Source organism: Andrographis paniculata, unplaced genomic scaffold (assembly GCF_009805555.1).
Source record: "Andrographis paniculata isolate CXL003 unplaced genomic scaffold, ASM980555v1 Contig55END, whole genome shotgun sequence".
Lineage (NCBI taxonomy): Eukaryota > Viridiplantae > Streptophyta > Magnoliopsida > Lamiales > Acanthaceae > Andrographis > Andrographis paniculata.
The window spans coordinates 667188-692203 of NW_026137590.1; the positions used below are offsets into that span (position 1 = coordinate 667188).

Consider the following 25016-nt stretch of genomic DNA (forward strand, 5'->3'; position numbering starts at 1 on the left):
TTGTTCGTGGAGTTTTCATATTAATAATTTTTTTTATCTTCTCCCCATATACTTTTGGTACAACAAAAATTATTATGAATTTTATATTTTTTACTTGATCTCTATGCATTTTGCGTCTTTTTATATAAAATATATTTTCTTAGCATAGGTTGAGTAAAACTAAAATGTTTTCTTCTCCATTCTCAAACTTCATTCTAATCTGTTGTATTTCTGTAGAAAAAATATGATGATTATTCGTTTCAGCACTAATTTTCATATTCGTAAAATCTAGAAGACGAATACTTAATCATTAGTAACTCATCAATTTTTATTATATATAATATATATACATTACTAATAAATATGCACAATATGAAAGTATAATCAAAATACAAAATAATAAAGAGAAGGAATCAAGCCTGCCTACAATAACAGACCTCACAATAAAAATAAATAATAATAATAATAATAATAATAATAATGAATTTAATAAAACAATGAAATGAGTTAGTCGGTCAGCATTTAATATATTTTGTTCAAAAGCAAAAAAAAGAAAAAACGATTTTAAAGTCTAAAAAAAATAAATATTTTTTAATTTTTCCAACATGTCGAAGAATATACACAATATAATCAACAATGTAGCATAACAAAAAAGGAATAAAATGATTATTAAATTTGGTATAAATTGATAAGTAAGCGACGGAAGATAGTTGCGAAGTTTGAGAAATTTGTCTTAGCTCTTTTCATCCATAATTATGATTATTGAGTGTTTTTCGATCTTAAAAGGTTGAGGCGGGAAAAAAAAAATTTAAAAAAAAATGAATACTATAATAAAGACCAATTTATAAATAAAATAAATTTAGATTTTGGTATTAAATAAAATAAACAATAGTAGTAATAATAACAATTACAGATGTTTTAATTGGATATGATAGACCAGATAAATTAGAAAGATTTAGAGTGACAATTCCATTATCTATTAAATTTCTTTTCTTCCTTATATTCATTTGAATCAAACATACCCTAAAAAACATAAAAAGAAAAGGCATACCTTGCTACCAAACAAATCTCATTATTGTTGTTATCAGTGCTGCTTTCTAAGAGCAGACACCATGGAAACTTGTATTCAATGCCTTTGTTCAGACCCTCTCGCCAGGACGTGTCAAAATCATCAAACTCTTCTCCAATTATATTTTACTCACAGTTATTATTTACAAATTTTTTATCTCAAACTCTCATTCTACTGCCCTCCTGAGTCCGACAACATCAGCATTGGAGAGACTTCCCTCCCTTGAAACCACATTCAATCTTCATGCTCCAATAAGTAATTATTCTCTATTTCTTTTCTTTACATTTTTTCTTTGTGTCTCCTCAAATTAAATAGAACGTGTTCATTTTAAATAGCAAATTTTATTCTTCGACACCAACCCCAAATCAATAATGCAAACCATTTCTCAATCGAAGAACCCTAACAAAAAATTGCATATAGAAATTTTTATTTTTTTTTCCTATCAGACAAAAATTATATTTGACACACTGTATAATTGTAATTTGTCCCCAAATCCTTACCTTTGTTTAAACCATTCGGCGGAATCCCTTCCTCGGTGTTGCGGGAACTAGACAACCTCGACATCATAGTTCACACTCGTCAATACGAGATTCTTTCCAGAGAGACAAAATAATGAATTTCACAGATGTGTCGGTAGAAGAGGAGAAGAGAAATAAGAAATTGAGAGAACACGTCGGTCAAAGTGGTCTTGCCTACACCAAGCGCAAGCGATTTGAAGTCGAGATTCTGCTGTCAAATCTACGGTCGTTGCAGAGTATTTTTTTAGTACGTGAGGCAACACCCTCAATCTATAATCTCAAAGATAAATAACAAAAGTAATAATATGATGGTAAAATAGAGTATTTGTAGAAAATATAATATTTTTGAAATAATACAATTCAAAATAGAAACATGTATAATTTGTGAGCAAAATGAGATAGTATAAAAATTTTTAAAAAATTAAAATATATGTTTAATTATTTCAATAATTATATTTTGCTAAATATATATCATATGAATATTATTTTGTAAAAAATACTTATATAATACAAATAAATAAAAATAAAAATATTTATATATAATTAATATAAATTAATTACAAATAAATAATTTTTTTTATGTATATAATATATTTTTTATTAAAGTAAAAAAAATTAAATAAATTTTAAGTGTCTCGTATAATATATATTTTTAAAAAATAAAATTGAAAGTATACAGTAGTAACTTTTTATATAATATTATTGTATTCCCATAGTATTCGTAATTCCGTATCCATATTTGTATTTGTATCTGTGTTGCATTCGTATACCGTATCCATATACCGGAAAAGTACGAGACACCTCCTCACGACTTACCACATCTCCCCCAATTCTCCTTCTGACGAAAGCGACGCCCGAACTTCTGGATTCATAACATTAATGGCCTATTTTTTCGCATTCTGCGTTTGCTAATTGTGCCCCCTCTGCAATTCTGCTGCCAATTTTCTGTTCCCTTGTTTCAGGAAATTTTCGGAACATCGCCAGCGAGCCACTGGTGCGTACTGATGTGATTTCTGTTGAATTTCTGATCCTGCAATGTCCTTGTAATTTTTAATTCCTAAAATTTTAATTAGAATTGAGTAAGTTTTGTGTCGTCGGATTTTTATAAACCCTAGCATGCTTTTGGATTGCAATCTTTTCGTCGTTTTGGTGTAGTAATTTGTCATTTTGGCTACATTTCGGATTCGTCATTCTGTAGTTGCCTGGAAATTTGCTACAGTATTTTGTATAGTGTTCTTCATCTTATTCATATTTGTGTTTTGAGGTTTAGGTTTACAGTTTTTGCAAATTTAATGAATGTATTTACACCTGTTTTGAATTTGTTCTTTTGCTGTTTCCAATTTTCATGTATCCAAATTGATGATTTTTGTTTCGGATTTAGTGTTGGTGCTGCTATGCATAAACCCTTACTTTAGTTTTATATATTTTTCGGGTGATCAGAGACTGGAGACTCAGAAGAAAAGGATAATATATGGAGGCCGGCGTAGGAAAAGATTCGGAATGCCCGAGGACTATGGATGGGAGTGTGATTAATGCTGAGACTGTTGCGATCCCATCTTGTTGTTTGAAAGCTAAGGGGTCGGATCCGGAGCTCGATGCCGTATGCCATTCAACTGTAGTTTCTGGATGGTTCTCAGAGCGCCGGTCATCCACTGGTATAACAACATATTTTTGTCTCTGTTAATGTTGTAAAGGCAAAATTGCATAAAACCCAAGTAGTTTCGTGAAATTGCGCGAAATTGTTATACTTCCAAAATTGCGCCAAGACTCCTTTATGGTTTCATAAATTTTGCACCTATCTCTCTTAACTGTCCTTATTTAAGTGTTTGACCTTTACGTGCTCAAACTGTAAATAAGTTTCGGTCTTTGAGAATCTCAATTTCTAAACACTTCAAATTACAAATATATTTATTCTTCTTATATTTAACTTCAAAGAACAATAAATATATTCAGAAATTTGGTTCCAAGAATTATTTTTATTGTTCTGAAGCTAAACATAAGAGGAATAAATATATTTGTAATTTTCAAAGTTTAGAAATAGAGATTCTGAAATTCTTTCGCAGTTTGGGTCCGTGTAGGTCAAACACGGTTACACAAGAATGGCTAAGGGAGTTAGACACATTGTAAGTTTGACACACTTTTGGAAGTACGAAGATTTGGACCAATTTCGTGAAATCACAAGTCGATTTTGTGCAGATTTGCCATGTTGTAAAATATAGATTGGGGAAGGCCTCATGTTTAATGATGTTTGTTGGAACTATTTCAAACTACAGTTTTAACTCTCGTGTTGTAGTAATGATTGCTTGATGTTAATTGCAGATGGAACTGTGAAGGAAGTGTTCTTTAATAATCCCATGTGGCCAGGTATTTCATTCTATTCCAAATCGAAATGGTGAAATGAATTGGGCGAAAATTTCATTTATCAATTTGCATAACTGGAATTAGGAATTGACATTGATATTCAAGTATTACTTTGTAATTTTCGTAACAAAAGCACCTTTCTGAGCCTTATTTCACCTTTAGACTGATTTCCGAATTTAATTAATTCTGTTCTGCGATTCGCATATATTAAAGTATTCTTTGGATGTGAATTTAGAAATGAAAAGATAAGAATATTCAGGAACTCTTGGCTGCAACATTTTTCTATACACAATATTTTAGTAGTTGCTGTGCTAACCAATCTTTGATACAATTTCTCCGTTGAATAAAATTATAATTATAAGACGAAAACTAGAATAATATTGATGTTTATCAGAACAAGATTTTTTGTTTTTTCAGAGAAGGATTGATTACTCATATTAATCAAATTCATTTCAACTCCCGCATGATTTGTTTAGTTTCATTTTCGATACAACTGTTTCATTTTGCAATGAATTTATAAAAAATTTGTGATTCTCAAACTCTTCGGAACCTTGTTTCCTTAGGAGAAGCCCATTCCCTGAAAGTGGAAGAAATTTTGTTCAAGGAGAAATCGATGTACCAGGAAGTTATGGTGTTCCAGGTTCTGCTTCCCGACTGTTCCTTTTTAGTCTAGTGTGGTTTTTCTGTTTTTTGAAGCTCAAATCATGGGTACTTCGGCCTTCTCTTGTCTTTGCAGTCCACAATGTATGGGAAAGTGCTAGTGCTAGACGGCATTGTTCAACTGACCGAGAAAGATGAATGCGCTTATCAGGAGATGATAGCCCATCTCCCTCTCTGTTCCATCAAATCCCCAACAAATGTAACCAACATTTTTTACAGAAATTTGCTCCCCCCTACATTTTTTTTTGTTTTTACACGTCTGCTTACACCGATCAAATTCTTTAGTGAAATTGTCAATTGGTCCTCAGGAGTTGAATTATATATTGGTTGTGTGATGCTAGAGTCGTAAACTCTTGATCTGTAGTCTAAACTTTTTTATATTCCCTTTTCTGGGAATGCAGGTATTGGTAGTAGGTGGAGGGGACGGTGGAGTTCTTAGGGAAATTGCCCGTCATGATTCGGTGAAGCTGATTGATATTTGTGAAATAGATCAAATGGTTATCGATGTAGGTGAATTAATTCTGCTGCATTGTTACTTTCGTAGATATCATGTATTCTGTTTTACATTATGTTCGTGCAATTAATGCTATATGGTTGCCTGCGTTGCAGGTAAGCAAGAGATACTTCCCGGATTTAGCAACCGGTTTTGAGGATCCTCGCGTGCATCTTCATCTTGGTGATGGTAATCCTTATATCTGTTATACGTCCTCAAACTTGTAACGGGCGTGTTTGTTTGTGGATTTGAATTTTTAGTTTGGATTTTCTAGTAGAAAAAAATTGAATTTGAATAGTTGTTTGATGTAACATAAATAGAAGTTAAATATAATATTTTGAATGTAAAATTAATTTTTAGTATAATATAAAACATAAAAAATAATTATTTAATTTGATATTTTTGGAGGAAAAAAAAAATAAAATCAATTTTAAAAATCTTATAAAAAATCTACAAAAGAATGATGCAGTTGATTTTATTATATTAAAGTAAAAATTTGAGCTAATCTTTTGCTTCGACTCGTGGTTTAATATAACTTCTTTCGCATTTAAAATGGAACCAATAAACAGCTCTTTCGATGAAATGTTTGTCTGTCTAAAATGACAATTCCTATTTCTGTGTCTCGAGTTAGTAATCATCCAGTTATATGCCATTTCTCTTTCGACAGCTATCGAATTCCTTAGACAAGTGCCTGAAGGAAACTACGATGCAGTAATTGTAGATTCGTCAGATCCTGTGGGTATGGGATGCCTTCATTCTATTTACTTGATGCACCGATCTATTTTGTTCAATTTAATGTAGCTTTGTTTTCAGCGTGTTCATGATATGTATAACACTAATAATTCTTTGTGTTCACACTATTCTTGACAACGAGCCTTTATTACAACACTTGCTTCTTACAGGCCCGGCTCAAGAGCTTGTAGAAAGACCATTCTTTGATATGATCGCCCGAGCATTGAGGCCCGGTGGGGTTCTTTGCAACATGGCGGAAAGTATGTGGCTTCACACACATCTGATTCAAGATATGATTACCATATGCCGGGATACGTTCAAAGGTTCTGTTCGCTATGCCTGGACTAGTGTTCCTACATATCCAAGGTATAAAAAAAACTCGCCTGAGCTGCACACACACTCTAAACTACGTCTTGGAATGCCCGTTTTTGTTTATTCTTTTTGGGTAAAAGTACGTATAACTTTTAATTCGCATATGTGAAATGTGATTTATGTATAATAAAAATACGGGTTAGGTATGCATATATATATATTCTTGTTAACTGGTTGTTGTAGAATAAGGTTTGTTACAATGTGATTGTTATAGTAACAATAAATAGGCTCGGTTTGGATAAAGGTTCTTTTGTAGTTTTGGAACTTTTTATATGATGTTTTGTGAGACGAAATAAATATTTGAGATTTTTTTTTAAGTACTGTTAATGAATAGTGTTTATTTATTTATTTTTTAAGTATCTTTGTCAAAATTTTCGAAAGTATATATGTAAACAGAGTCTGAATGTTTGCAGCGTTTGTATGTGTGTATGTTTTCAGTGGTGTAATAGGATTTGTATTGTGCTCGACGGAGGGACCTCCCGTTGACTTCTTGCAGCCGATCAATCCTATAGAGAACCTTGAGGAGAATTCCCTTGAGAACAAAAGGCAACTTAAGTTTTACAACTCGGAGGTGACTTTTTCGACTTGTATTGTAAACATACCCGAGATTGAGCTTATTGACGCTACTAAAGAAACTCATTTTCGTTAACCTGGCCGGGTTTTGTTTTGTATTCGCAGGTTCATCGGGCGGCCTTGGCATTGCCTACTTTTGTCAAGAGAGAGGTTGAAGCTCTTAGAGATTGAATTGAAATGAAACCTTCCTTCAAGGTTGATTCATCAAGTATATATATATAACACAGACAATATTTGATGTTCAAACATGTATTTGGAGATATATATTATTGAAATTATATTTTTGGATATTTATTTTTTATTTGAAATATTATAATGTATTTATTTATAAGAGTGGGTACGATTTGGTTATGTGTAAATATACATATATGTGTGTGATATTGTTCTCCGAAATGATCGAGTCATCGGACAAACTTCACATTTGTGGAATAAACTAATGGAGGTTGGCCCGGCATGAAAAAACCAAAGCTATCCGAAATGACCATCTCATAAGTATGTAGTAATTATTACTAGTACTTGTATTGAGTATTATTCTTCCGTTACAATTTAAAATTAATTTAAATTAAAATAAATTTACCATAAATCAATTATATAAAAATAAAAATAAAAAAAAAGCTGAAAATTTACGTAATAAATACCATACTAATAACAGTTATAACAATAATATACATACATCTTACAAACACCACCACCAACGTTGAAGCCTTCCTATAACCCCCCGCCCCCCCCAAAAAAGAAAACCCTTATAATACATTTCTAATAATTAATAATAATAATTAATAGAAAAAAAATTCGACCGTACCGTACCGTACAATACAACACTTATTTTCCAAATTTCCTTACTTCTCTTCATCGGTGAAGTCTGGCTCCGCCGGCTTCTGCAGCAGTATCGGCGATATCCTCTCCGGCAGCCGCGTCTTCCTCGTCCGGTTCCGCCGCAACGCCCGGAGCGCGTTCGCCGCAAATCGCGACGCGTAAATCGTGGCCCCCAAGCTCGGCGAGCTCCCACCCCCCCTCGCCAGCGCGTCCTGCAGCCGGTTCTCCTCCTCCTGGAGCGACTCCTCCAGCTTCTTCCGGGTGTACCTCCGCCACGCCGCCTGTATGAAGCATGCCGCCCACGTCCGCCACTGCTGTGAGTAGAATCGGAACGTGTGCCGCAGCTGCTTGCTGTGCAGGCGCCGGAACTGCGACGCCACGAACTTCAGGTCGTCCGCCACCAGCGCAAACGCCTCGACTTCCGAGAGCGCCTGCACCGTCCGCGTCGAGATCGGGAGGTTCGATGACGAGTGCGGGTCGAGCGCCCACGTCAGGAGCTCCTCGCCGCAGAAGTCGCCGGCCTTCAGCTGCTCCGAGTTGAAGAACCCGGTGCGCCCGCCGTTGGTCGTTACCGTGAGTAGTTTCCCGCGCATTATGAACAGCATTTCGTCGACCGGGTCGCCCTCCCGCACGATGTAGCTTTCCTCGGTGTACAGCACCGGTTTCAGACGATCGCACATCGCATCCAATAGTCGATCGTCCATTTTCTCAAACATCGGCACCTAAATCATAAATAAAACAAAAAAGCAAAATTTTCGAAACTCAGAGTAAATTTCCCTTTAGTTTAAAAATTGCATAACGTTCTCTTATACTTTAAAAAATGTTTGAAATAAAACCCCTACATAGTTTCACAACTCAGTGTATTTGATATAAAACCTCTACATAGTTTCACAACTCAGCGTAAATTCATATTTTATTTTAAAATTTGCATAGCGCTCCTTATACTTTAAAAAATATTGTATGGAACCCAACAGGGAAGTTTTCATGCAGTGAGGTTTCATGCAATATTTTTGAAATTATAAAAGAGCGTCATACAATTTTTAAAGTATAGAAAACTTTTACGCTGAATTTCGAAACTACAGAAGAGTTATGAACAAATTTACCATAAAAAAATTTTGAAACGCTCGAGAAATCCGTTGGGCGAGAAGAATCAGACAAGAAACTCACCCGCCGGAGTAAATCAAGACAGAGATGGCGTTTAATGTCTCGTCGCAAGTCCTTAGGAAGATTCCGGACGAGATTCTCTTCGTCGACACCCCTCGTCTCCTGCCATTTATATTGCTCGTATCTTCGGATTCGTTCTTTTAAGCTGTAAGGAAGCAGACGGTGCGACATCCATTGCTCCGCATCGCGTCTTTTGACGCGCATCTCCTCTAGTCTCAGCGTTGTCGACTGCAGATACGTCTGTCGAACGGCATTTTTGTAGTTTATTAGAACTTTGCAATAACAAAATTGCTTCTAGTTTAATCAAAAAAAAAAAAAAACAAATCGAAACAACAAACGCACCTGCATATTTCCGATAAGAAACGAGAACAGCACCAAACCAGCTATAGATATGAAAACGGCGAAGCAAATCTCCCAGATATACGTACTCGTTTGAAGGTTCTGGCCGAGGGAGCTGCAACATTAGACGAGACTCAAAAATGTATACTGGATTCGGAAAACTCTACAAGCAAACAATAAATCCACAGTTATATACGTCCACTTTTTTCACTTTGCGCAATGCCGATTATGTATATCCTTAATAAAAGAATTTGAAAAGAGAACAGAAGAATAACCATATGCTCACCAAAATAAAAAACGGTAGAAAAAATTCCACAACAGCAGGCGAGAGCCGATGTCTGATCATAACAAAAAGTAATTTCAGTGCATAAAAAATTTAGGACCAAAAAAATACCTTAGATTCTGCAAACCCCACCAGAAACAGTAAAAGAATTTCTCGGGAAAGTTCTTTGATTCAACAACACCAGATTGAAGAGCATCAAGGAATATCCCGAAGTCAAAAAGTGTGGCATTTGGATCCAGTATCGGGCAAGAGTTGTTCAAATATTGTGTGAATCCTCCTGAATCCTTAGCATCACAATAAAACGAAGAAGAACGACATGCAGATTGATCTCCGCAAGCTCTCTTCCAGCAATTTGTTTCACGTTCTATAGAAAACAAATACCAGAAGGCTCCGAGCACCTAACAGGGGTCACAAGTAAAGGCAGGAATATCAGGGTGGTGTGGATATACAATCAGGGCTTGTTTAACATAAATATCACAATTAATACTCCAACAAAGTAAACATGTACAATTTTAGACTTTAGGATTTACGATTACTCGTATTTTCTTAACAATATCAATTTATTTATTTTTTCCTCCATACTAATAAATCAATGGACAATTTTCTTACAACGCATAATTATGATGTATCATGCAAGTGTTTTCCAGATCTTGTGTATCAAAACATTTTGACATAGGTAACTACACAATTTGTGATTAGCGGCAAAATGAAGATTGCCTTTCCCTTGAAGAGGGTCGGAGATCATACATTCTAATGTCATTTTTGCACGTGTGAGTGGGGTTATTCAAATACATACTTGTTAGAGAAAATTCCTACATTTTCCAGTATAGATTTTTCTTGAAATGAAGGTCCTACTACTTTGCAACTCTATAGAGCATATAAACGTGGAGTTGATGTGTTGCATAGACAACATTTGGGAAAAAAGTCATCCACATATCACTTACGCAGTTGGGACACTCAAAGTGGCAGCGAACACTAAGCCAGCAATAGGGTTGAGTGAGTGGTGTCTAAAAAGATTAGTTATGGCTAGTGAGGCTATTCTTGTGGATGTTGTAGGCATATGTGAATGCTTGTTATGCTTGCTTAGATTTGTTTAATGGTGTTTTAGATTTTATTAGGCGAAGCATATTGTAACTTGAAAAGAGGTATATACATAGGCAACCTTCCAATCTAGATTATCAAGTTTGTGTCCATTTTACCTTTTTTGTCTTTGGAATTTTCGAGTGTTATCAGAAAGTTAGCAATTATTCTAACATGCATTGACATACATGCTCTTACTTTACTAATCTTGATTTTCATGTTGCATATATGTACCCCATCTTACGCTCTAAGAATAATAGCCAACCCCATATACAACTGTATATATATAAATATATATTCCAACTAAACTTATTTCCAAAATGACAAATGAAAGATACCAAAGTGCAGTGCAAAGATAACAAGCAAGTATCATTGAAAAGGCATGCATAGGGTAGCAATTAAAAGAATATAGGAAATGAGCATGGTTTAGTATACTTTCATGAAGCTTCGTAAACACACTTACATGACTGGCGAGCATGTACAGAAAAAGATTGAAGGCAGCACCAGCCCAAGCTGTTTCAGTGAGTATGCCTGAGGTTCTTGTCACTTCTTGATATAATGGATAGACTCGAAGAAGCCTTGGTATATATTGAAGGATCACCACAAATTTTAGCAAATCCTTTGCGTTCAAAGATCTATCACCTTTCAACTCGGGAATGATGATGAGAATTACAATCTGAAAAGTTGCAAGATTATCAGATACAGAAATAGACACCACATCGAAATAAGTTAGGTGTAAACTAACTCATAACAACTAAGGATCTGAAACAAAAAGGTGGGCACATCTAAAAGTTCATTCTAATATTACAATATATATATATATATATATATACACTCAGACGTACAAGTGTGCTTTATCCCACTTATAGTTACAACAAAATAGCATGCAAGAACGACACTTTTACCTGAGGAAGTGGAAGAACAGCAAGGATATCAATTACGAAGTACGAACGCAGGTATCTTTTGGCTATTTCCCAGGAATCTTGAATCAGGATGCCTCTTCCAAACACCCGCGAAGAAGGGGCAATGAATCCCGTACGAAATTGAAATATAATATGTGTGAGGTAAAAGAGATCTGTGAAGGATCGCAAAATGCTAGCAGCAAGTTCCATCTTGCGGTCCAAATCAAGGCATTTTTTATCATTGTTGATAATGGGGATATAGAAAAACAAGGGATCCAAGGAAATGGCAATCACACAAGACAGTACAAAAATCTTATTCCATTTCTGAAGAAATGACCCTTGAGGATCAAGAATTTTCTTCCTCGATACCCCACCATCTGCCCGAGACTTTCCAAAAGAGAAGGATCTTATTGTTCCAGTGAACCTCTTGATCCTTTCAGAACCAGATTCAAATCCTCTCTGAAACTTGTCTGAGACCAAATATGCTGCTGATCGGAGTCTTGATAGCTGCACTCCACCTTTACTAGGCGATTGTCCATTAAAACTTTTCTCAGATCTCCAGTCTTGAAACCTGGAAGGTAAAATTAAAATTGTTTGAAACAAAGACATAAATTTGTTAACACTAGGCGAAAGCTGTGAAGGTGAAAGTAACAGAGTAACAGAGAATATACATCTACAGAACTTATCTAAACCCAAAACTATTGAGCAAAGATGGATATACCAAGGTATGATGAACAGACCTCACAAACTTCTCCCGGTACATAACTCCCACTCAAACCAGAATTGATGCCAAACAAACAAATGACCTCAAATTATAGGAGCAGAAGGACACTTGCTACTGATTACAGTGGACTTCGGTGAAGGTCAAGCCCTATAAATGTGATTGAGCAACTTTCATTAGAAATAGCACATTCCCAGAAAAAATTCTACAGCACAAACTGAACTCTCAATCACTATAGCAGAATCACACAATATGCAGAAAAATGGACAAAGACCATAAAAAAATAAAAAAAATAAAAAAAAAAAAAATCGTTAGAGAGCTGATTACAAATCAATGTAAAAAATAAAAATAAAACCATATCAAATACCTTATTATTTTTAGCTTTCCATTAAATCATCCACAAGGTTTGATCAGCAAAAAAATGGTGGGGGTTGATAAAATGCAATCAATACATTTTCTATATTCAAAGTGTGGATAACAACATTAGTTTAGAATTAACTATCAGTTATCAATTTCCAACTCAACCTTCCTAAATCGACAAAAAAACCCCAATAATTTCCTACCAAACATAACCAAAATTGGTTACTTCATCACTCATCCAATCAAACACTATGCTCACGCAAACCAAGTCGAAAAACCTAAATCAAGGACAAAAATACAAAAATCGAAAACCGAATCCAAAACAACTAGCAAATAGCAGACATCAAACAATCACCACACAACATTAAATCCCAATTCCTTCTCCGATACACCAAAAAAAAAAAAAAAAAAAAAAAAAACCCCGCCTACCGAATCAAAACTCACCGGAGCTGACTAACACAAGAATCTAACACACAATCAAATCATACAAACAGCAGCAATAATACCACGCCGTAGTTATGAGTTGTTTCAATACAGTCCACAGAGGTCAAGGAAGCTTCACGGATGCTTCCGGCTCCCTCTCCCCAATAATTGACCCGATTTTGCACCTTCCGCCAGTAAAATCTCTCCGCAAGTTGAGCTAAATCTTGTGAATTAGCAGTTGGATTTTGGAGAGAGACGGAGTCAGGAGTCCACCCATAGTACAGTTGAGATGAACAAGGATGGCTAGGGAAAGTCATTGGCGGGACCCATTTCCTTTCCGGGTTACGACTTTTCTACGATCCGACCCAGTCGTCGTTCCTTCAACCCTTTTATAGTGCAGCATTTCCTTCTATTTTCATTTCGCTCCTTCATATATATTGCCTTTTCTGATTCTGCCCCTTGAGGAGTTATTGTGATTATACTATGCTTAATTGTGTTTAGTGGGTTGTTAATTAATGACAATCTGATAATTATGTCTCGTTAATGAAGATAACTGATAATTAAATTATTTTCTTTTTTTATTTTTTTATTTTTCTCTCACTTGTAATAAATATAAAGAACCGATAAATAAAAATATATTGATTCTACAATTTGTTAATATATTTTTTATTTAACTTTTATAATATTTTAGCAATAATTTAATGGAATTTGATGTTAAAATAATAATAAAAAATAAAGAAAATTTTGAAAAATTTAACAAATTATCAATCTTATTCTTATACACTTAATTATTTATAAATAATTATATATAGGGTTGAAAATCATAAATAAATTCATATACAATATAAATATTACAAATTTTTATAGTTGCACACTTACACTAGTATTCTATGTTGTGTTATATAAAAACACATATTGTCCTGTATTTATATAGTATATTGTGCTATTGCCTCGAAATCGATAATATATTAATATCTTGTGTTATTTTCTTTTGCTTCTAAAATTTATATACTTTTATTTTCGTCCGTTTAATTTAAAGATTTTTATTATCTTTTAAAGTAATTATGTATCATATCATTATTTTTTTTTATAATATATTATATTATATTATTAAATTTAAATCAATAATATATTTATGTTTTTAATGTTTATATGTTTATATTTTGGTTAGTCTAATTCAAAATTTTATATTTTTTTAAATTTATTTATTATTTTATTTTTACTTTATTATATATTTATATCTAAAAAGTAATAATAATTTGGTCTTTATGCTATTATATATATTTTTTAATCCAATAAAAAAAAAGTATATTACTTTCATCCATCGCCAATCTATCCATTTGCATTTGGCATAGTTATTTTTAACATTAAAAATATTTTTATATTTGTATAATTTTTTTGTACAAATATCATTACATTAGTATTATAAGACACCAATAAAAATATATTTTTTTCGTTTTTTCTTAATTTATACTATGTTTTTATATAATAATATTTAAAAATTAACATGCAAAAATAAATAAATAGATAGATTGACTGTAGACTATTACATTATCATATATTGATTGGGCCAAATCAAAATTATATTAGTTTGATCCGATGTGATATCATATGATATGATAGGATAAGATATGATAGGATATGATTTAAATTTTAAAGTTATTATATTTTTTTTTTCGCCAAATTTATTTTTACTTTTATTTTTCATGCTTTCGTTATATTACTTATATTTTAAGAAGTTAGAAAGTCCAAATTCCCTAACTAAACCGCGGTTAATTCTACCTTAACCACAGTTAAGGTTACCGATAAAAGCATATTAACCCTACAAGTTTTGAGGACCTAATCCACTGCAAATTCTGTTTTTCAGATTTTTGATTTGCCAATTACAATTTGTCCTCTGCGTTCGAGGTTTGACTGTAGGATTCAGTCTTAAGGCTAATCCCAAAAGGAGGGAATCCTGACGAAAACCGAATTCCAAAATAAGGCGGTAATATTCCTGTTTGCTTTTTAAGTACTGAATTTTATTTGAATTTTGGAATATTTGGCGTTGAATCAACGGTTTCCGAACAGTCTGTGAATTTGGAGCGATCCTGTTGCTTTCGTTTTCTGAATCATCCGAGATCCATTACGTCGGCTCATATTCGCGGAACTCGGTATGTTATCTGAATTTTGAGTTTCTACTGTTTTCGGAGTGTCCTTACCGTAATTGTTTGAATCGCTATTTCTGATTTCTAATGCTGTTGGAATATGGTTTTTATGAGTTGTTACTGTTTTTACCTTCGGTTTTGATTTAATGCGTTTTTGAGCTATCTGTAGATATCTTCAACATAACTTGTCCATGAATCAGGTGTTAGATGAGAGCGAACCTTAGATCACTGAGAATGCTGTGAATATATATATATATATATATTATACATACATAAGGAAGAAGTGATAGAACCGTTTTGAAAGTATGGAGTGCAATAAGGAGGAAGCCATGAGAGCAAAATCAATTGCTGAGCGGAAGTTATTAGAACAAAAGGATTTCTCCGGTGCAAAAAAATTTGCTCTGAAGGCAAAAACTCTGTATCCAGATTTAGATGGTATCTCTCAGATCCTGACAACTCTCGACGTATATGTTGCTGCAGAGAATAAGATAAATGGAGTTGTCGACTGGTACGGTGTGCTCGGCGCAAACCAATCAGAGAACGACGAAACAATAAGAAAACATTACCGGAAGTTGGCTCTTGCCCTGCATCCTGATAAGAACAAATCAGTTGGTGCTGATGGTGCATTCAAGCTTATCTCGGAGGCGTGGAGTTTGTTATCGGATCATGGTAAGAGATTGGCGTATGATCGGAGGAGAAGCTCCATAGGACTTCAGATGTCGTCAGTTCCTAAAACTCGAAAGAATGGTTCGAATGTATGCTCTGTGCCAACAACGCCTCCATCCTATCGAAGAACCGATACTTTTTGGACTCTCTGTCATCGATGCGGGATGTATTTTGAGTATTTTAGAAAGTACATTAACTACTCGCTGCTTTGTTCGAATTGTCATAAATCGTTCATGGCTTCCGAGACAGTTCCCCCTTCTGGTGTTTACAAAACAATGGATCAGTTTCCGAAACAGAGACCTCAGAATGTCCCGATTCCTCAAAAACCAGAGAAAAGTAGAGGAGTTTCGAGCTTTAATCCTTCTACAGAGGCTAAAGCAGCTCAGGCCGTGCGTGTGAGTCAAGATAAGTTGAAGAGAGTGTACGTAGAATCGTATGATTATGCAGGAAAGGAAGGTTTCGATGAAAGGAAAAAGCTTGATGATAAGCCGGGAATTACCAGAGATTTGAATATGTCCGAAATTCGTAAACTGTTGATTGCAAAGGGTCGAAAGGAGATTATACATACGTTGAGCATTCCGCCATCAGAGATGACGAGAAAAGCTTCGAACAAGGATCGATGCAGCTATTCCGATCCCGAAGCCTCGGTGATGACTGTTCCAGATCCCGACTTCTACGATTTCGATCAGGACCGATCAGAAGCTTCTTTCAGCGACAACGAGGTCTGGGCTGCTTACGACGACAACGACGGAATGCCGCGATTCTATGCTTTGATCAGCAAAGTAATCTCCCGGGAGCCATTTCGGTTGAAGATCAGCTGGCTTAACTCCAAAACGAACAGCGAATTCAGCGCCATGGATTGGGTTCGATCCGGATTCTACAAAACTTGTGGAGAATTTCGCGTTGGCAGATACGAATCGTGCAGATTCATGAACGCCTTCTCGCAGAAAGTTCATTGGTCGAAAGGCCCTCGCGGGAGCATCGTAATACTCCCAAAAAAGGGCGACGTCTGGGCTGTCTTCAAGAACTGGTCCTCCGATTGGAACAAGAACACCCCGAACGAAGTTGTTCGTAAGTATGAAATGGTTATCGTGCTCGATGATTACATCGACAAAAAAGGTATTTCCATAGCTCCTCTTGCGAAGGTGCTCGGTTTCAATGCGATTTTTCGAATTAATAGTGATCGAGAGGCGATCAAGAGGATACCCAAGGAAGAAATGTTCAGATTCTCGCATCGTGTGCCTTACTATTCGATTACGGGTAATGAAGCTCGAAATGCGCCTAAAGGATGCCTGGAGCTCGATCCGGCAGCTTTGCCGCTCGACCTCGTGCAGGCGACCGACGATGTTCTTGTGGCTATGTAGAGTGGCTTAGAACACGTCGGAATTCGATTCGGGTATGGAAATTCGGAAAAACTCATCGTTTTCATGGGAATATCTTGCTGCATTGCAATGGAACCAGGTATTTGAATTTGGCTATGGCTTTTGTTATTGAATATTACTACTATTGATTGATTATATGTATATATATATATATCCATATTATATGGAATTAATCGTATTTTTGAAAGAGAAGTGAGTTAAAATTGAAGTTTTCGCCATCAATCATTCAAATATGTGATATCTTCTTTTGGTTGTCTTAATCAATGGTTTTTTTTTTGATGTGATGGCGTGTTTTGGAGTTTTTTTTTTGTTAGTTTTAGAAAATTTTGGCAAAAAATTTAAATATTAGATGTGATATAAATAGGTGTTGAATATAATATTTTGTGTGAAATTAAAATTTTAAATAGTAAGTATTCTTTCTGTCCCTTGTTAATCTTTTCTATTTTGATCCATATGCATTTTCCTTGTAAGTAATTTAAATATTATAAGTAATTTACTGTATACTTAATATTATAAATATTTTTTCAATTTACAGATGTCTTTACTTTATAGTTTAATTTTTTAAAAAATAAATGGATAAATAGATATGGGACAGAGGGAGCATTTGATATATATATTCGAAAAAAGTTAAATTACTATAGATAAATAGTGTTAAGTGATAAAGAAATGTTCATTTCATCTAGTAAATTATATAAGTTTGTTTGGTAACGAAGATAAAAGATAATGATAGTTTAATGTTAAAAGTAAAAATAGGTAAAAAATTAAATTGAAAGTATTATAAAAATTAATTAAAAGATTAAGGTTAAATTGCACAAAATTCATGAAATTACACCAAATCTTTCGTACTTCTAAAATTGGTCCAAACTCTTTTGTGGTTTTATAAACTTTGAGTTTAACTCCTTCAACGGTCTTTAGGATAAATATAAATATAAATAAATATATTTGTAAGTTCAAGAGTTTAGAAATTGAGATTCTAAAATGTGTTCGCATTTATGTCAAATACAGTTACATAAAGACCGCTGAGGGGGATTTGATGCAGGGGATTTAGTACAATTTCATGAAATCATGAGTGGATTTTGTGCAATTTAACCCGCATATTAATACAAAAATAGTGATGAAATAATAAAAAATAAATTATTATTTATTAAAAAATATATAATTATATATTTTAATAAATTTTAAATTTTTTAGAACAGACACAAAAGATGGAATGACTGATTGATCTACAACAACTTGGCTATTATTTACAATTTCATTATTATTATTTTAAAAAATATTATATTTGTACAGGAGCATAATATATATTATATATAACACAATTTGAAAAACAAAACAGATAACACATCATTCTTATTCGAAAGCAGAGTTATTCCACACAAAATTGACACATTTTGAATACTTTATTGGACAAAAAATTGTCACATTTTGAATACTTTCGACTGTTTTTGTTTTTTTATCTCATGATATAAAAATTCGCAATTGCTACCAAATGTGCTCTAATTTTCCGACAGGCCACCCAACATATAGCACACAAAATATCCAAATGGAACTGAAGAAGCATATCATTTTTTCCTTATAAAACATTGTTCATAGAAGACCAAACGCGTGAAAAGAAAATCCATTTACACACAAGCTATATATGATCTCAAAGGATTTGTTTTCTAAATGTTCCAATTTCAAATTCAATTTGATTTCATGTTTGGCCAACGAGGACATCCTTATATGGAGTGGGGGCCTCCATGGCCATCTCCGCCGCCCTCCGCCGCCGCTGCTCCTCCGTAAGCATCACTCTCCTCTGCTCATCGTCTTCTCCGGCGATGAGGGGCCTCTGCCCCTCCCTTATCTGCACCAACCGCTCGTGCGCGCCGCCGCGGAGCTTCTCCAATCTCAGCCCGTTGCACTGCTGCATCTTGAACACTTTCACCACGTTCGCCAGGCCTCCGACGAATAAAACGAAGCTTCCGATTAACCCTAGCCACACCCACGACTCCCCCTGAAGATGATGAACAATTATTCGAGAACTGTTCTTTTTAAAAAAATAAACATATACGTTTTCTCTAAGATATTAATATATCACATATATATTCATTATTTTTATATTTCCTACGCAGTTTCCATCGCTCTACATATTGCACAGATGCATGTTATTAATAATGAAGTCAGAGATCACCAATAAGCATGATACAAATCTAATAAACTCAAATAATAACCACTTAATCTAATAGACTAACCACTGAGCTTTGAATAATAAATTTGGTTATATTCTTTTGTAGATTTTACCATTCAGATTTTTTGTCACATCAAAATTATCATATCAAATAATTATTTTTTACTTTTTATATTATACTATATATTTATTTTTTTATTTAAAACATCACATCCATATATATTTATATCACGTCAAAAAACTATTCAAATTCAATTTTTTATTATTAAAAAATTCAAATCCAAAATCTCAAACCCACAAACAAACACACCCAAAGGGTTATAACTAAGGGTGTATTACATAATTTTAAATTTTCTATATACTAACTATTAGTCTGGACTATAAGTAATGGTTATAACTAGGGATGTGTTCCTATATCAAATATCCTTAGATTTCTATTATTCACGAAAAAAATCTTTTTTAAAAACATCAAATCAAACATGTATTTTAATTTTTTATTTTATGTTAAAAATTAATTTATATTAAAAATATCACATCCAGAACCAATTTATGTCGCATTAGACCATTATTTCGAATACCCTAAACAAACACCCTAAATAATAATAATAATAAATACGTCAGGGAAATTCTGCAATAGAACTCACCAAAAGCTCGACGCCGTGGTGGTGGTGGTGGTGGCGGCGGTGGTTGTGGCTCATCTGCTCGCGGCTGTTGAAAATGGAGCCAACGAGAAATAGCAAGCTCGACATGAGGAACGGAATCAGGACGGTCTCCTGAAGGATCTGGACATGGCTGTCGGACCTCTCGTAGATCTGACACGAGTTGTGGATCGATCCTACCAGCCATAGAATCGGCGCGGCAATGTACATGCTCAAGGCCACCTTCTCCATCTTCAAGTGCTTGTACCCTTTCTCTGCCTGCAATTTAATGGTGGTTAGTTTTGAAAAATTGTTATTATTACAGATCATTTACATTTTGCGAAAATTTTCAAAATTGTATAAACTAACTCAAATATAACAATCTAATCTCGTGAATATAACCAAATAAGAACAATATGAGGTAGATTTGGAAGGTGACTCGGTCTTTACCAAAAATAGATTCGAAAATGTAACTTACTCATAATGGAATTAGAGTTATAGACAAACTCCACTCGAGAACGGACATTTATATCAAGGGTGTGTTTGTTTGGAGGATTGGATTAAGTTTTCACTGTTCATTCCATTCCCCAATAATATCAAATCAAATACCTATTTTTTATTTTTTATATTATATTAAAAATCAATTTTTTCATTCAAAACATCGCATCAATACCTATTTATATCACATCGTACAACTATTTAAATTCAAAATTTTTACTATTCAAATCTCAAATCAAAATCTAAACCCCCAAACAAACACACCCTAAATAAACATCATTTAATGTGACATATGTCGGAAATATGTCTTCAAGTTCCATTGTCTCACTCATTCGTGGATATGGGGATATGTTGATTAACTCCCATAAAATAATTCAACTACATTTTTACAATTTTCTGTCAACGTATCATTTTTCTAAATAATTACACAATAATATTAAAATATATTAATAAATTACACATATATTACATACACAATTAATAAAATGTCAACAACCTCTTGTACAATTTTACTACAAAAACCACAAGAGGTTCCTTCCCTCCTCAATTGAGACAGTCATTAACCTCAGTGATTGGCTAACTACTGAGAAAAGTATTCTAGATTGAGCTTATATAAAAATCTGTAGGAATTATGTATATTATTAATAATGAAAATAGGATATCTAATATATATAATCATATAACAACACATTAATCAAGATAATATTAACAAATTTTCTAGAATATTCCAGACTCACCTGGATGAGAAGGAACAGCGTTGCGAGGAAGAAGAGTACGGCGCCGGCGCTGTAAACGACGGGGACGGCGAGCTCAACCAGCGCCAATTGCATATCGTATTCCAACAACGGCAGCCGGTAATCGATTCCGGCGAGATGTGCGATTAAATCGTGAACGTTCACCACGACGATGAAGAGAAATCCGATGAGCAGCAAGACGAGCCCCGATCTCGGCTCGCTCGAGAACTGAGCCGCGAAGCCGCTCATCAACAGCACCGTCGCGAAGACGTACAGGCCGGCGTTCATATATTCCGACCGGCTCCGGGACATTCTCGGCCCGTACGCTCGCGACTCTCGAGCCGACGCTAACTTCACCATTTCCGCAACCAAGTAATTCTCTGCAAAAATTTTCGGACACAATTGGAATTATATATAAAAATCTCGAAAATGCTTTGCACTGTCTGAATCGCGATTTGGGAAGAAGAATCAGTCAAACGAAGCAGGGAGCAGAGAATTGGGGGGATTACGTGGCTTCGTGCATGAGCAATAGGTACAACTGCAAGCCTCAGCGCGACACGTATACCCATGGCAGGAGGTTCTCTTGCTTCCTAATCGCATCGTTTCTCGTGCCTAAATTATTGTTTGAAAATTTCGATTTGATTATTTCAATTTGGAAGATTCCGCTCCGATTCGAGTAAGGATTTAGGGTTTCTCAGTGAGAGCTCAAGCTTGATTACGAGAGCTACCTGTTCGACGTAATGCTCCTACGGATTAATGATGATTGATGTTGAATTTACCTTTTCTGATTTAGCGCAGATGCTCGAGGTTGAAGACGATTCATTTATATAACTAACCGTTGGAGTACTCACTGATCGCCATGGATCCAGCGAAGGAAGCTTCTCTGGTACAGTACAAACTTTGTTCTGCGATGTTTCTACTTTCTAGAATTTATTGATTAAAAAGGAGTAGAGAGGATACAAATTATTCCAAAACTCCATGGAAGATTTGCTTAATTTCTGCCTATGTTTGCATCAGTAACTGCCAATTGCATCTGCTGCTGTTCTTCATTCGCCTTAACATATTCGCCTGATGTCTGTTCTTCACCGCCTTCATTGACCGGTAAATGTTGGATGAATTTCATCTCACCATTGATTTCCATATTCCATTTTTGAGGTGCTTCTGTGGCTTTCCTTTTCCTGTATCTGCAGTAGAGCAGTAGCTGGAGGATGCCGAGAGGGCATCCGACCAGATTTGGAGACTGTGGAACACATTATGAGATGTATTTGTTAGAAATTCATCCATTTACATAGAATTAGGGGTAAAGTAATACTAAGATTTAGGTATACTGAAAATTTCTGTAACATACTTGTTTTTACATATTTTGATTTTTGGTATTGATACCAAAATTATTTTAAAAATTTTATTTAAAAATTATCAAATAATTTTAAATTTCGATATTTTAGTATGAAACTGCATATTGACCGCAGATCCTTTGCTGATCCGGCCATATCAGCACAGTGTTAATTTGACCAACATAGGGCATATGGATGATCAGTATATATTCATACATATCTCAGCATATGCATAAGACAACTGAATTATAATAGTATAATATATGTTATGGTATGAACAACTTTTTATATAATTTTTTTTAATATGTCTGAAAAATCTGCTATTGTATATGGTATGATCTAGTATTTTTAGTACACCTTATTTGTAAATAGTAAAAAAATATTTGATACGATATCTTTTGAAGGAAAAATAGGTATTTGATGAGTTGTTTGTGAAAAAAAAAATTATTATTGATAAATAATATCGAAAGCATTGCAATAAACGGACATGTTCTTGATGAGGCAGAGATTGTTATGCTTATTAGCTTACTGCTAGAAATAAGTCGTGGCTAAGAAGTCCGTAAGCCATCCAAAGGGAACTCGCTAGGAACGAGAACAACGACAAGTAGAAAGGCATGAATTCGACGCTCTTAGTTTGTATCACTTGTTTCTGCAAGCATAGTTTACGAACATACAATGACTTCATAAATGCTCGATTTTTTGTTAAACAGGGGAAGCAGAAAATATTTGTTCGTAGGCGAGAAAGAACTCACCACAGCGAAAAGCGGCGAGCCATACATTGCGACAGATGCTACAAGTCCGACGCTGCCAACAAATACCTTCAGGTGCTGGTGATCATGAAAAACAAACGTCGATAGCAGTGCAACAAGGCAGGACACTACGAGCACAGGTAACATCCCCATGGCCATCTTCCTCTGTAATTTCATCGAATTATCATATTTATGCTTCGGCTTAAATTTATTTGCGTATTACGAAATGGTATGAAAACATAACCTTTTGATTAGCCGAAGAGAAGTAGAAATATATTAGTATAAAAGAGAGCTCGAGGAGAACTCCCAATCCATTAATGGTGAACACTAGAAAGTTTTCCCACTTGTAACTCACGACTGGCGACGCATACCAACTGTAGAGAAAACAGTTCAATAGGGCGATGATATATGGCACACACGAAAACTCTTCGGTGCTTTTGTTTCTTATCACTCTCGAGAAAGTTAATCTGAAATTATTTAGTGCACAATATAAGTCGGTACACGTAGTCTACATCGTACATACATACATATATATGTGCGTGTGTTTTTTATGGTTTTAACGTAATTAACCAAATAAATAAACGGTTTTGTAGTTACATCGGTGCAGCGTAGAGCAGCATCGAGGCAGCATTCCCTGCAAGAATCGTCGAAAAACAGGTTACTCGTTTTCAAGCTTTCACATACTTTACATATGCAATACGAACAAATGAAAATTTGTCGTGAAAGTACCTAGAATGCCTACTGCAAATCGAAATCTCTCCTCCATGTTTCTTGATGCCGAAAAATTACTCGGAAAACCTAATAATTATTCTAACTTCTCGAACTACATAGCATGATTGCATCCTTTAGAGGGTATATATAGTAGAATATCAACATGCGATAGGAGTAGCCGATCGTGTGCATGTGAGGCTCAAAATACTACCTTTAGTGAGTTGGCATGAATGAAGTATTCTTACTTAAGAGTTCTATTCATATTTTTCGGTGTTGTTATCATAAAAGGGGCGAAAAGATTGAAAATTCTCGATGTTTGATTAAAGATGCATTCTTTCGTGACCAATTCTAGGTGACATTAAATAGTAAGTTAGGACAATGAAAGATTTAGCCAAATGGATATCTCATTCAAGAAAGTCGGTAGTTGCATTCCCGTAAAAGGAATGCATCGGCCGTGAGGAATATGCATGGTCGATCCGAGCATTTGTTTGTTTCGTTTTGTCCTTCATTTCATAAGATTTTATTACTCGATTCTTATCGACATATGGTTCCGTTGTGCTTCGAATTGCTCTGTTCCTTGTTGATAGTTTTTTCTTTGTTGTTAAAGTTGTATTTGTTTACCATCTTCTTTGGGTTAATCTCAACAACACTCTCAAGAGAATTGGCCAAAGTATATAATTATTTTCCAATTAAAATTAAGATATTAAAGTAATATTATTAAAATTAAAAAATTTAAAATAAGATTAAAATATATAATTTTTTTCTAAAAAAATGTCAAATCATTTTTCTAGAGGATCTCCTCTCCTACCACACTTTGAATAAAGTAGAAAGATGATCGTTTTTTGTTTTTTATTTTTTATTTATTATTTTTGTACATTTAATAACAGGGAGGATAATAGGAACATGGCATGTTCGTCACCTAATAATGTGAGTTTTATCTCATGCCCTTGTGCTTGTTAGTTTAGTGTTTTTATTTGAAATTATTTTTTGAGGTGAGGTATAGAAATTGTGTTGGTAATATAAAAAATAATATTTATATTAAATGTTGACTTTTATGAGATGATAAAATATATATATTGTAAGTCGTGTTGAAGAAGAAATTTGAGAGAATTTTTTATCTTGAAAAAAAAATAATAAATTAAGAT

At 34.4% G+C, this 25016-nt stretch overlaps 4 protein-coding genes and 1 long non-coding RNA gene across 8 annotated transcripts; 3 read left to right on the forward strand and 2 right to left on the reverse strand.

The window, feature by feature from the left end:
* The first annotated feature begins 2330 nt into the window (after positions 1-2330).
* On the forward strand, positions 2331-7136 carry LOC127256102 (spermine synthase-like). Its single transcript, XM_051281934.1, has 11 exons — positions 2331-2560; positions 3007-3221; positions 3886-3930; positions 4491-4567; positions 4664-4786; positions 4989-5093; positions 5197-5269; positions 5748-5819; positions 5983-6178; positions 6623-6755; positions 6863-7136. The coding sequence occupies exons 2-11, from the start codon at positions 3038-3040 to the stop codon at positions 6926-6928; spliced, it is 1074 nt and encodes a 357-aa protein (XP_051137891.1). The 5' UTR covers positions 2331-2560; positions 3007-3037; the 3' UTR covers positions 6929-7136.
* Positions 7137-7377: 241 nt separating this feature from the next.
* On the reverse strand, positions 7378-13210 carry LOC127256306 (cyclic nucleotide-gated ion channel 1). Of its 3 annotated transcripts, none has more exons than XM_051282259.1 (8): positions 12929-13210; positions 12082-12212; positions 11345-11912; positions 10903-11115; positions 9471-9757; positions 9080-9191; positions 8741-8977; positions 7378-8295 (listed from the first exon to the last, which is right to left on the reverse strand). In XM_051282259.1, the coding sequence occupies exons 2-8, from the start codon at positions 12102-12104 to the stop codon at positions 7597-7599; spliced, it is 2139 nt and encodes a 712-aa protein (XP_051138216.1). In that variant the 5' UTR covers positions 12105-12212; positions 12929-13210; the 3' UTR covers positions 7378-7596. The 3 variants fall into 3 exon arrangements, with proteins under 3 accessions (XP_051138216.1, XP_051138217.1, XP_051138218.1); XM_051282260.1 differs by having other exon boundaries at positions 12867-13210; XM_051282261.1 differs by lacking the exon at positions 12929-13210 and adding an exon at positions 12430-12807.
* Positions 13211-14704: 1494 nt separating this feature from the next.
* Positions 14705-17253, forward strand: LOC127256146 (uncharacterized). Its single transcript, XM_051281993.1, has 3 exons — positions 14705-14832; positions 14916-14998; positions 15193-17253. Exon 3 carries the CDS (start codon positions 15298-15300, stop codon positions 17020-17022), a length of 1725 nt encoding a protein of 574 aa, XP_051137950.1. The 5' UTR covers positions 14705-14832; positions 14916-14998; positions 15193-15297; the 3' UTR covers positions 17023-17253.
* Positions 17254-18578: 1325 nt separating this feature from the next.
* Positions 18579-21504, reverse strand: LOC127256350 (uncharacterized). The gene is made up of 3 exons (XM_051282326.1): positions 21081-21504; positions 19852-20124; positions 18579-19033 (listed from the first exon to the last, which is right to left on the reverse strand). Exons 1-3 carry the CDS (start codon positions 21435-21437, stop codon positions 18734-18736), a joined length of 930 nt encoding a protein of 309 aa, XP_051138283.1. The 5' UTR covers positions 21438-21504; the 3' UTR covers positions 18579-18733.
* Positions 21505-21630: 126 nt separating this feature from the next.
* LOC127256351 (uncharacterized) lies at positions 21631-24725 on the forward strand. Of its 2 annotated transcripts, XR_007839842.1 has the most exons (5): positions 21631-21753; positions 21876-21963; positions 22095-22178; positions 23122-23300; positions 23754-24725. It is a non-coding gene; the product is annotated as an uncharacterized LOC127256351 (long non-coding RNA). The 2 variants fall into 2 exon arrangements; XR_007839841.1 differs by lacking the exon at positions 21631-21753 and having other exon boundaries at positions 21760-21963.
* Positions 24726-25016: the final 291 nt, after the last annotated feature.